General features: G+C 29.2%; 1 protein-coding gene across 2 annotated transcripts in view; it reads right to left on the reverse strand.

Moving 5' to 3' along the window:
- Window positions 1-264: 264 nt before the first annotated feature.
- Window positions 265-13,548, reverse strand: part of LOC129960998 (protein TANC2-like) — a 52,345-nt gene continuing 39,061 nt past the window's right edge. For both annotated transcript variants that reach the window (XM_056074789.1, XM_056074788.1), the window contains 7 exons: window positions 12,277-12,447; window positions 10,601-10,790; window positions 9,405-9,574; window positions 6,052-6,184; window positions 3,825-3,916; window positions 2,701-2,841; window positions 265-485 (listed from right to left, as the gene is read on the reverse strand). In XM_056074789.1, the coding sequence (XP_055930764.1) occupies window positions 390-485; window positions 2,701-2,841; window positions 3,825-3,916; window positions 6,052-6,184; window positions 9,405-9,574; window positions 10,601-10,790; window positions 12,277-12,447 (993 nt within the window). In that variant the 3' untranslated portion in view covers window positions 265-389. The remainder of the gene's footprint in view (window positions 486-2,700; window positions 2,842-3,824; window positions 3,917-6,051; window positions 6,185-9,404; window positions 9,575-10,600; window positions 10,791-12,276; window positions 12,448-13,548) is intronic.

Consider the following 13,548-nt stretch of genomic DNA (forward strand, 5'->3'; position numbering starts at 1 on the left):
ATCTATACATAATTTGCTAAGAAAAAAGTTATGATAGTCATTGATAACCTCCAGTTAGTTTAATTTTTTCACAGTAAAATGATTTCCATGTAAGCGAATTTGTCACCGACTGTTTTGAAAGGAAAAAAGGAGACTTGAAATAATTCATAATAGTAGAATCTATTGTGCATCTACGAATAAATTAAGTATGGATACATAAATGAATAAATTAAGCACAGAACAGAGAATACAGTACTATTGTACTCATATTTATTCAACTCATCAACAAAGAATTTGACTATGACAGATTCATTTCGTTGTACAAATACAAAAAAAAAATCTCAAACATTTATTAACTTAAATTTCTTTTAAGTTTCAAGCACAAAAATATTTAAATCAATATAATTAAGTTATTTACAATAAGGAACAGAATTAATATTAGTTGTATCCATCAAAGCTGCACCCATCATTGGCTTGATCAATTTCTGTCCATCATTTTCTAGTCCCTAAATAAATAAAAATATAAATAAGCTTTATTTCTGGTTAATTTTTTTTAGTATTTCGCGTTTGTTTATAACATAACATTTTTAGTGTAATACTGGTTTTGCAATTTTTAGTGTTTTATCACACCAGCGAATAGGATAGACGGTTTCATTGAATAATCTGTAGTCTAAAGAGTAAATAATGTGAGCGTAAAATCATAATCAAATCATAATAAAATATTTTCTCAATTTCCAGAAGTAATCAGTATCTTTTATTGATTGTAGCAATAAAATGTGAGAATCCAAAATAGTTTTCGTAACAAAAAGGCGAGGGAATAATTATAATCATTGTTTGGAACAGTTTTTCAAACTTGCAGGAATGATAAGTTCATGATAATGCCTATGTAAGGTAAAAGCTAATGGATTTACTGTTTTTTTCCATACATATGTCTTTTTGTACTCATAAGTTTTATAAGGGCCACATACAATTACTACAACAAAATACATCTCGAATAACTGTTAAAATATCTTTACATATTAATAAAATGATTTAACATCAACAAAAATTTCAGAATATTTATCGCGAGTGACCACTTAGTTTGACAGGATGTGGAAAGTTACGAATTCTTCCATCATTGGGAAATGAAATAGTACATGTTTCTTCGATGCCTTTGAAAGAGCTCTCTAAAATCCAATAATTCAATTTTAAAAACTTTCTTTTCAAATAAAGAAATTTTATTATACAGAATATCAACTACTGACGTTGGAAAATAAATTTTATTCAAATACTTTTTAAATATATTAAAATCATAATTATAATTTTTTTCATGACGTAATGAAACATCATTAGTGGCTTTCCTTACAGTAAAACCTCATTATAACGATATTGCAGGAAACTAAAAAAATACTGTTGTAGGAAGCGTATCATCATAGGTAATTGAGCATTTACTCATCCAATGTTTATATATGTATATATATGTGCCAATATACCAATATTAGTACTTTTATCGATTTTTTTACATTAATACTCGCTCATAAAAATATCTTCTATGTATTTTAAATTTAAAAGAAATCTTTTTAAGAACTTCAAAGGGAAATTTTTAGTTGAATTTTTCACTAACAATAATACATAAAAGGAAAATGAAAAAAGGATAGCTGTCTATTGCTAGTTTTAAAATTGTTGTTTCCGAATATAAACGAGAATCTTCTTGCTATTTCAGAAATCATTGACCCATTTATGGGAAAGCTTTGCACTTTCATTTAACGGAACCATTTTAGAATAGCTTTGTCAGCATCGCCATTCAGGCCTTTAAATCTTTTTTGTTTTCCTTTCAATTCCTTCACACAATTTATCGCTTCTTATAGTTAAAAAATAGCCATTGTTTATCGTTATGAGAAATCCTATACTTTTTAGCAGTATCAATTTGCTTCATCTTTGATCAATTCCGAAATTATCTATTTCTTTTTTTCAAATGCTAATGTTTTATTTCATACCATCGTAGATTCAACGCTGTAACGCATCAAAAACGAATTTGAAGGAAGAAGTGGTCAATCCGAAGGGCTAATTGTAAAAAAAAAAAGGATTCGACAATGACCGTCTGGGCACAAAGGTAACAAACATTTGTGCACATTCCAAACACAAGTTAATATCCTCAAACACCTGATACAGTAGACTTTAAATTTTAGCCCCCTCCCTTTCGGTTCCCTATTATCTGACAATTGGAACCAAGAAATGTTGTTTTCCAAGAAAGAAAAAAAAAATGAGAATTATAATTGTATCAGCTTTCAAAAGATATAAAATTATCCTTATGGACAGATGTATTTTAAAAGTGATTATAATTGTAGGTAGTTTCAAAATTCATTGCGCAAATAGAAATTCCTCCAAAAAAAAAAAAAAAACTTTATAGACCAGCCTGACATTATAGACAGTATCGTCATGCATACGTGCATACGTTTCACTCTACTATCAACCTGAATTTTTTCTTGTCCACAGTAACTAACTGGATTGCTTATTCGGTGGGTATTTATTACTTTTCTGAGATAAAAGCCCAAGCCACATAACTGTGCTGAATCTTAGATTTTCCTCTTTATTTATGAAGAAAAGTGAAAAATGAGGTTAAAAACTTATGATTTTATTGCGCTGTTGTTTCGGAAAGCAAAGTTTTCGTTCTTTGTTTTTATATAAGAGACTTAGTGAACTGAAATTTTCATTTAAGATGAAGAATATAAGCTGAATTACCTCGTTTTTCATGCTCATTTTAAGCTTGCAGCGATGAAGACCTTCTTGTAAATGATTTCGAATAAGCTCAAGATTTTCACCAAAACAAGCCTTTCCTAAAGCAAACTGAAAACGATGACTTGCCTCAGTAAAATTTCCTTTCTGTAAAAATAAAAGTATTTTCATAAACATTTTTAAATTGAAAATTAATTTGAAGAACACAGATGACTTTGATGAACACAGATGCATCAGTGCAGTTTGTCCTTATATGTTCTCAATATCACCTCATTTTATTTAAATTCTTTCCTTATCTTTTTCCTTTGAAAATTTTTAAGACATCTTTCTGAAATCAAATATTTTCATCACCTTTGTGTTTTTAAAAAAAATTAATGAATTTTAAAAGGGAACAATGTTATCCATGGAAAGGATTTTGGATTTGAAAATTTTATTTTGATAAGCAAATAGCTTTGGTTCCCAAAGTGTTATTTCAGTAAGTAAATGATTTTAAATCCGAAAATATTATTTTTATAAGGGGCATGTTCGTTTACTCATCACTCAGTTGCAAGACGATGTGCTTTCCTAGACGTAGCGATTGAAGTCCAAGGATATGGGGGGAGGGTATATTTGTCTGGAGGTCAGTCTTAAATTGCGCCATAGAGACAAAACATTAATGCGTTTATACTAATCTAGAGTCAAATGCAATGAGGAAATGAAAAATAACATCATACCCTCGGGGCCATTTACCCTTTCTGAAACATAGATGATAGCTAGTGGACTTCTTATCTTCCCTACGCCTTTGTTGCTTCTACAACAAATTAATAAATGATATCCTTTATACAACAGTCCTCTTTGGACAAAACGTCTTATAGTTAGCATTGTGTATTTGAATAGGTAGCCAATAATATAAAAAATTCTGTGGCCATTATTTAATTAATGCATGGTTCGTGACATGTGTTAATAGCAATATAAGTAAATAAAATGATATTTACTTGTCAATATAATAACGAGCTTCTCTGAAAAATAATTTTGATTATTTCATTATGTATAAAATATTACTGAAACATTCCCAAATGGAATGATAAAGTTGACTTTTTAAAAAGTATATAGTAAAAATCCATTAAAAAAGTATATAAAAAGGATCATACTTCATAAAGCAAAACTCCATCACTAAGTAATTTGTCTAGCAATAAAGAATATATCTTCAGATGACCTTGAGCATATTTGAAAGCATCAGAGCCTAAAAAAATTTAGAAATTCAGTTCAGTTTCGTAACTATCATATACAAAAAAACTAAAAGACAGCCCTTCAAATTATAAATTAACGAAATTACCGAAAATAAATATATTAAATACAAATAAAGGAAATATTTTAAATACAAATATTTTTGAATAATACTAAAATATGCATTAGTAATTATAGTATATAGTATAACTATATATTAGTAAGCTTTTATACCAATAGTTATTGATTTGTAAATGTAATGTTATGCATTATTAGTTATATTAAATATAAATTCATTTGAACTGTATACATTATAAGTAACAATAAAAAATAATGTTATCTTGGGACATTAACCTCGTGCTTGTATCATTTTTCACTCTAAATAACAGCTGTTTGAAGCTAGCTTTGAAATTTCTTTCTCTGACTTGATAGATAGCTTATATCATCTACTTTTAGATTTTCTCAAATTTTTAGTTTCTTTTAATAACCTATACATAACAGGAAAACCTATAAATATAAGAAAAAGTAATAATTTTTTAAAAATTTACTTATTTAAGCTGTAAATTATTTCGTATCATAAAGCATTTCAAACCTAATATCATTATTATTATGTTTTAAATCATTAAGTATCATGATTATTAGATTTTAAAATATTTTGCATTATTAAAATGCTATGCATTGCATTAGAATATAATTCATTAATATATAATAATTAATATTAGATTTGAAAGTGTTTTGTATCATTAAAGAATTAGGCTTCATTATTGCAAAGAAAGCTCTCATCAGCAATCACTTTTTGTTTAAGAGAAAATCGGCCGTTCACAAGGATTGGGTGCTTTTTATGGTTTTCTTTAATAGAAGACAAATACTTTTTAAAACAAGTCTTGATTCGTTATTTCGGATACAATGAATTTTAAGATATATATAAAGGAGGAAAAAAACTATTGAAAGATTTCTAAATTTCTTTGAAAAAAAGATACAGTTCATATTTTTATTTATTTATTTATTTGGATCTTTCATTTTTTCCCAAAGTAACTGCAAAAGTAAATCTCGAATCTATTCATTAGTAGCTGTAATGGAATGAGCCATAATATTCTAGTTTTATTGGCGGTCTTTCATTAATTTCATTAATTATTTACTTTCTCTTTTCAATTTTTCTTGCCAATTTACCCTTGTTACAAAAACACAACACTTCTGTATTCTGTTCCAGATTCAGAAAACACGCTTGTTCATTATTCAGAGATCAAAAGGCTATATTTATGACGGGAATGACAGCATGCATTATGTATAGCAGCCATGGTAGGCTCGAATCTCCCACGGTTATGGGCGAAGATTACTTTTTTCTTCATATTGGGTTTAGTTTTTTAATTTAGTTATAGTAACGTCCCGTTTGAAGCAACACTAGGGCTATTTTGGGACGGACCTCGTAATTTTGAACCACAGTCAGATGACGAGGACGACACCTGAGCTGGCACCCCCCTCTCCACACCACACCACACCAGCGGGAAGACATTTGGTCAGGACGCATTTAACGTGCAACAGATCCCCTTACACGACGGTTCTTCGGTGGAATCGGGTCTCGAGCCTGAAACCCTCCGGTTCCGAAGCCGAGACCTTACCACCAGGCCACCGCGGCCTCTTCATATTGGGAAAAAGGATAATTGATTTCAATTTTAGATTACACTTTTATTCCCCTTTCATTTCTCTCCTTCCAATAAAAAAAATGCCGTACCGTTTCAAAGCAATGCTAAGGCTATTTTGTAATTTTGAACCACGGTCAGATGACGAGGACGACGCCTGAGCTGACACCCCTCTCCATACTTCCGCATCAGATCCGCGTTAGGGAGATGAAAGGAATGTATTTCAGCGAAGTTGATTGGGACATCTCCAGTGACAACGAGTCGAACGAGTGGCTGTTCCCAAAGATTAACTTAACATTGGGCCTGTTAATTAATCTATGGGTCAAATCCTTAAACTAACGTTGGATTAATCTAAAGGTCAAATATTTCATGCTAAAAAAAAGTGGACACTGAGAGGGGTGCCTGCCACGCATGAGTATAAGTTGTTTTTATAAACTATATTTAAAGGTATTATGCATCTGTGTTAAATATCGTAATCTGTATCAAATATCAAGTCTTGTTGATTACGTACCGATAGTGACTCCTCCTTTCAACAATCCTAATGTTGTCGAAACATTTCGAGCAGAAATGGCACATTCTAAAGGTGTTAAGTTTTCTCTATTTCTAACCTCGGAATCTGCGCCTTTGGTCAAAAGTAATGTTATCTGAAATGCAGAACTTATATATATAATACAGAACTAAAAGTATAAGCAATTTTTTAATACAGAAACGGTTTACTTTTAACATTACCTTTTAACTTATTCCAAAGCTCCAATTATGCTAAATAATTACGAAAAGTTTAAATTATTTAGAGTAAATTATTCTTAGAGAAAAAATAATTGGAGATATTTTATTCATTAGAATGCTATGCAGGAAGTTAAACGTTATTAGAATAAAATTTGCATTGGAAGTATGTGAATCAACATTTTTTTTACTTTGAAATTACTACTTTCATTAAGAATATCAAATATATTTTTAATACATGATATCGATTTGAAATTGTAAATAAATAAATGAATACATTTTATAAAACATTAAATGAAAAACATTTATTGTTTTCTTGACATTAAAGCAATTACAGTTCAGCTCCAGAAATTATATAATGCATTATCACTTCATAAATGGGAAAGAATTCAAAGAAGAATTAAAATAAAGAATAAATAAGAAAGAAAAAAGTGACACAAATCCATTTTTATTTTTTATTCGTCTTTAAATGCGTTGGTTATGTTTATCTTCATTAAATTTTAAGCATTAAAATTTAATTTAAATTTAATTAATTAATTAAGTAAATAAGTAAATTTTACTTAATTTTAATTGATTTAATTAATATATTTAATTATTATAATTAATTAATTACATTAATTTTAGTTTCTTTAAATTTAATTCATTTAAATTATTTTCATTTTGAAGTAAGAATTTAAAATGCTGCAAGTAACGTAATTTGCTAAAAATATATACATAAGTTCACTACATTATATTTTTAAAATTTAGGTGGGAGTTTTCTATTCGTGTCTTTTTTATTTATATCTTTTCAATTCAGTTATTACATTAAGTTTTGAAAAAAAGAAACAACACTGGAATTAGGTATGAACTTCAATTTAATTTATTAATAATTAAAATTTAATAAATCCAACATGTTAACTGCACTCCTTAATAATTTTTAATCAAAGGAATGGAAAATTCGGTTTTTAAGGTAGAAAGTCATTTATCCTGTTAGTAGCTCTCAAATGATCGTACTCTTAGTTGATATTTATTGTTTCATTCATTTTACGAGTTCAAAAATAAAGCATACGAAAAGAACGTGATAGTCATTAGTCATTCATATTAACGACATTAAAGTTGTCTCACTTGCCTTTGGTGTCTTAATTCGATTAAAATGAAAATAAATAAATAAATAAAATAAAAAAGCAATATTGCAATTACCGTTTCACATATCCTTAATTATATATAATGGCAAGGTAAATTATATAGAAAGTACTTCATGTCATTATGGCAAGGAAAACCGCCAAAAGTGATAACAAATGAATTGTACAGAAACTGGTTGGATATGAAACATTTTAACATTTTTTTTCTAAAACAGAATGTTGACCTTTTGACATTGAAAACGTGTTTTTTTTTTTTTTTTTTTTTTTTTTTTTTGTTAAATATCAATCTATTGCTTCACAAATTTCTTTTTTTCATGTAATCCTGAATTATAGATGAAAATTTATATGATGGTTTAAGAATCAATAAATCTTGAGAATTAAGATAAATTATCGATAGCGAAATTTATGCAAATTATTGGTTTTTGCATAAAATAATAACACTCAATCTGAATATTGCTATATAGAAATTCATGCAGTTGAAATATGGTGTCAGACACTCTAAATAAGATTGTAAACGGAATAAAACGTTTATATGATTTATTCCGTTTACATTATTCCAATTTGATTTTTGGGTTAAAACTCTAGCTACTTACTCAACTATTTAAACGAATTCAAATTTACATTATTATTATTAATTTTCTGCGTATCTTACAATTTTCAAGGCTAATGGATTTCATCATTCGTCCATTAGCTTAGGCTGCGTCTCACCAACCTTGTCATTAGGTCATTTAGCACTGGTGCCATCTAAGAGAAATGTTTTTTCTTTGGTTTGCATGAAAATCTTTCAGCAGACCATTTCAGAATCTTGAAGTAAACGATTTCAAATTGTCGTTATCAATAATATTTTTATTTTAATTATCAGAGTATTGGCTATTACTATCATGTGAACAATGTAACTTAAAATTACACTTTTTCTTTCGTTAAAATATGGAAAATTAATTAACACGAATAAAATAACTCATTTTGAAAGAATTGTCCCAAAAAATTATCCTGAATTTTAAAATATATTTATTTTACTTTCTTATTTTCGGCCGAATTTAACATAATTCATCAAACGAAGTATCTAGCATAAATTCTCAGAATCTTTTTAATAAATAGAATAAAAATGTAAATGATTTTAACTTTTATAAGATCTAAATTTACGAAATTCAATCAATAGACAATAATTGTAAGTGATATCAAACTCATTAGTTTAATTTGTATAAAGCTCAAATTGTTCTAACGAATATTTGAAAGGCAAGCATCTGCTTTCATTTTCTGATTACATATAGGGATAACGAATGCGAAAATGATTGTTTTCTATATCAGCCTCTAACCTTTTAATTAGTAGACCTTAAACAAAATTTATAAAATAATGACAGTTTTTGATTATTAAGGAAAGCAAAATGTAATTCTTTTAATAAATTCTGTAGAACTTTCAGTATCTAATTTATATTTGGCAATATGAAAGAAAATGTTAGAATTTTTTTTTTTTTTTTTGAAATCATTGCGTTTTATCGAAGTAAATATATCGCCATTTTTGCTTTATTTGGAAATTCTTTTGACATGTTAAAGGTGACTTAAAAATTCTAGAAAAATTAATATGATATAAAATATAATAATGAGTTCAAATACTGAGAATGACACGTCTTTTTTCTCTCTCGCCTATTCTTAATTTGCATTTGAAGATTCAAAATTTTGTTTCATCGGTGTGTAAATATGTTTATTATCAAAATGAAATGATGAAAGAAATATGGTTGCTTTGAAGCATTTCAGTCATGGAATCACTTTTGCAACATCGTATGAGATCTTATCTGTTCTCCAAAGACTGCGTTATACATGAAACGGAACAAATATATATCTGAAGGTGCAAGATCTGGTGAATATAACAGCACATCCCACGAAATTCGTCTTGAGTTTCCTTGGTTGATTTAGAATTACGTTAAAATTGTAATTTTTAGTTAAATTCTATGAAATGCTGCTCACAGGTTCTCGGAAAAGGTGAAAAATTTGAAGATATTTGAATATAATTAAAACTTACGATATTTTCATCAGCATGTATTGCTGCCATATGAAGAGGAGTGCAAGGATCTTTAGACTTTAAGTTTGCTCCTTTCTCGATTAAGAAACGAACTGCATCGATTTTACGGTATATACAAGCCCACATAAGAGCTGTTCGACCATTTTTGTCCTTTATATCTAAAGAACAACCTGAAATGAATGTTTAAAGAAATTGGTTAAGATGAAAATTATTAAAGATTTCAGAATATCCTTACCACTACTTAAGAGATACTATAAAAGAAGTATTATATAAGAGATACCATATATGTGCTAAAAATACTTCTCAATACAATAAAGAGACTTTAGAGACATAAGACACCCTTGAAATCATTGATTCTGATGCAACACTTAAGCATGTGGCGAAGAGATATTTACAGCTAAAGAATTGTATTTTTATGGTGATCAGTCATAGGATTACAATAAATTCATCACACGGAATAGTCAAAATGATTTCAAAACGGTTTCCAAATCTCTATCAAAGTTCAATGCTAACCTGGATTATTGAGAATAAATTCTTGAAATTCAGCATCAGTTTTCGACTAATAACAAATATCTACTTGTGTAGATTATATGTTATTTAGGATGATTTAGAATAATTGAATTATTTGCTGGTACGACAGGTTTTTACAGATAAGTCATTTTCACATAGGGACATGATGACGCACTAGCAACATACAACCGCTTCAAGGGTCGGAGCGGCAGTGAACTGAGAAGAGTCAAGTACCATGTTTCAGCAAATATTTCCCGAAATGTAACTTTGGGATTCCTCCATCTGCTATATCTGATATATCCTCCAACAAAAAATGTAGGTAGCCAGGTAAAACCTAGCAAAGAATACCAGCCTAGACTTTGTTATTGAGAGTGGTAATGCACCGTGTTTCCTTATTGCTCATGAGTTTTCTAATGATCACAGGTGTCACTGGCTACAGCACCATTTACAATGTAGTTTCATCTGCGAGAGAAAAAACAGCTCAGAAAATCAGCTTGAGGTATGACTTGTTGTTTCTCTGCCACAAACCATCTTTTCAGCAGTCATGCATTGCATTTTCCTTCCATGTTTCTATGGTCATTATTATTTGGTTTTACAAATTATTGAAATATTAGTTATTCTGAATCACCTTGTGAAATTGAATTTTATATTCTCTAAAATGATGTTTATTCTTTCTATTTTAGTACCTTTATCTGCTAGTGTCTGTAGCATTGGAAGATCCCCACGGGCAGCTGCCTGGAGTAATATGTCGTGTCCAGTTATGGTATTATCGAGAAAAAACTGACAAACCGCCTTTTGTCCCAGTGAGCAAGCCATCTTGAATCCTTGGAATAATTTCTCAAAGTCATCGCTGACCTTGATTAAATACTCACACATCTGCAATGAAATAGAAACCAAAAGTTGAAACAACAAAAGTTAAACATTTTTTTCAAGCATGTCTTAAAATTTCCAGCCCAAGATTGACGTATTTCTATGCAAAATGTTCAGTGTTTAGAACGTTGAATATGAGTGAATGTGAATCAGCAGAAAACTTTAAAGCAGTTTTTAAATGCACATAAACATATAAAAGAAATTATAGATGTCTATTAAGAGTTTCTTCTTGTATTTTTAAGTAATAAATGACAAATAAAGACTTTGAAACTTCCTAACAAAAATTGGTATTCAGTTATTGCGGAGAAATTAAATTATTTTACTAAAAGTTGGTTCGGGGGAGGGAGCTGATTAAATACTCTATCCACAACACGCATATATAATGATATTTTGATGCCAAGGAATCAACCATTTTATGAAACTCTATATGAAAGTGTATGGTTTCGTTTTATTAACGATACATTATTGATTCCTTTTTTATGCATTGATAATGAGTGTAAGACTCTTTACAAATAAATGCACATAACGGAACAATGTCCTTTCCTGGGTTTCTTCAACCTGAATGTGATACTCGTCAATGGTCAGGGTGGTTGCTATTTTCCTAACATCAATGCGTCATTCGCTGTTCGAATCCTCAATAACGTAGACAAATTAAACGGTTGAGCATCTCGCATTAATGCAATAAACTTTTTTATTGTTCTTTTAATTTTACTTCTGCCTTTGATGATCAGCTGATTAGCCGGGAATATTAATTGTGTTTAATTTCAACGAAATTTTCTATGATAACTTAATGTTCAAAATTATCTCAACAAAGTTTTTTCAAGCATTTAATTGCTATAGACATTACAGCCGTGTCATTTTAATAGTCTTATGCTTGTTCCGTTCATTGTATAAATAAATTTCCTGACGGAAAGTCCCGTGACATTATAATGCCCTTAAAAACGCAACTGTCCGTGCAATACTTTTTAATCGCACGTCGTCTACCACTGTACTGTAATTTCACTTTCTTATTTTTTCATGTAAATTGTGAGGATAATAAACTGTATCTTTATTTATCCTTCGATAATGGAAGGAAGTCACGAGATTGAATATCTGATGAAACATTGAAAATGGTTCAAATTTCTTTGCAATAATGAAATATATTTTTAAAAATTATGAAAAAAGATTTTTTTAAGTTGTCAAAATTGAGGAAAAATTTATTTGACAAATAGGTGCCGGTAAAAAAATAATATTTTAAAAATTTTTATAACACGTAAAAATTCTTTTTGCTCAATAATTTAATTAGAAAACATCAAAATTTTGTTTGATTTTTAATTAATGAAAATTTTGAAAAATCATTCCCTTCCAAAGTATAACTGTATCAAATTTGGCAACTCTTGATCAAATGGTCTGGCCTGCAGAGCGTCAACATACTGAAAAAAATGATGCGTCAGCTGAAAAAGTGATGAAGCTGCGTATGTATTAAATGTTGATGTATTACATGAAAATTTACCTGCAAATTGCGATTTCCGTAAGCAGCAACTAAAGCTCTGTGGATTGCCTGAGAACGAAGAAAGGGTGAAGGCCAACTTTTGCTCTCCATTAAAAGGGCCACAATATGAGGATGTCCTTTCTCTGCAGCATAACTCAGAACACATCTCCCGATTTCATCTTGCTCATGGATCTGTCATAAAATGGGAAATATGTTTGTACACTGGTGTGCAAAATAAAAGGATACAGTTATGGAGAATATGTAAGATAATTACGTTACGTTAATTAAAGAGGAAAATTTTGCTCCTTATAAATAACAATACTTATTTTCACTCATATGAACAAAAGAACGAATGCTTGGATTTGAAAAACGCACAACTGAATTAACGAACATTTTCTATAAATATGAATGTAGAGAACATCTATGCATCATGGTTGTCGTAAATATTTCTATCTGAATGCGTTCTACGATTATTTTTAGGTAATGCAAAAAATAACAGATTTTTAGATATTTATTTCCTCTCCTAGATATGCACGAAATGGATTGCAATCAAACCGCAGATTGCATTAATTTTATTTTCTCTCCTAGATATGCAAGAAATGGATTGCAATTAAACGGCAGATTGCGTTAATTTTTCCTCACTTACTGGGCACTATTTTCTTTTACTTAATTTCAACATTTAGTATGACCTATGTGTTTTATAAAGCAGAAAACATTTTTTGTAAGTGTTTCGAAACCTTTAATTTGATATATATTGAAGGTTAATCGGAACAAATACATTGGTACTCTATTATTGCCATTTTTTATTTCGTATGTTACTATATTCTTTACTAAATTTCTCTTAGAAATAAATGTTCATATAAAAGGGAATGAAACCGTAGGTAATTTAACATTTATCGTGATCCTCAAATTCATTAAAAACAATGATTCTTAAAGTATTAAGTTATACACTTTTGTCCCTTTACCTGTATTGAACAATCTAAATAGGGAATAAAAGCCTTGCGTGTACTTGATGAATTTCCTGTAGATAAATGCGCATCTGAGATTAATTCTCTAATTTAGTGAAGAAAAAAAAAAGAATCCAGAAAAGATTATTTAATAGATTCATTTGAAAGATTATGGATTCATGTCTTGTATATAAAAATAAATGTAAATAGAGGAAACTATAAATGCTTAGTAATGAACGGACTGCATAGTCGATAAGGAATTGTATCAAGCATTTTATTTAAATTTTCCAATTAAGTTTGTATTTGTACATTAACAAAAGCTGTTTTTTTACAGCGGTCTGACTTG

The sequence above is a fragment of the Argiope bruennichi genome, chromosome X2 (genome assembly GCF_947563725.1).
Source record: "Argiope bruennichi chromosome X2, qqArgBrue1.1, whole genome shotgun sequence".
NCBI classification, from domain to species: Eukaryota; Metazoa; Arthropoda; class Arachnida; order Araneae; family Araneidae; genus Argiope; species Argiope bruennichi.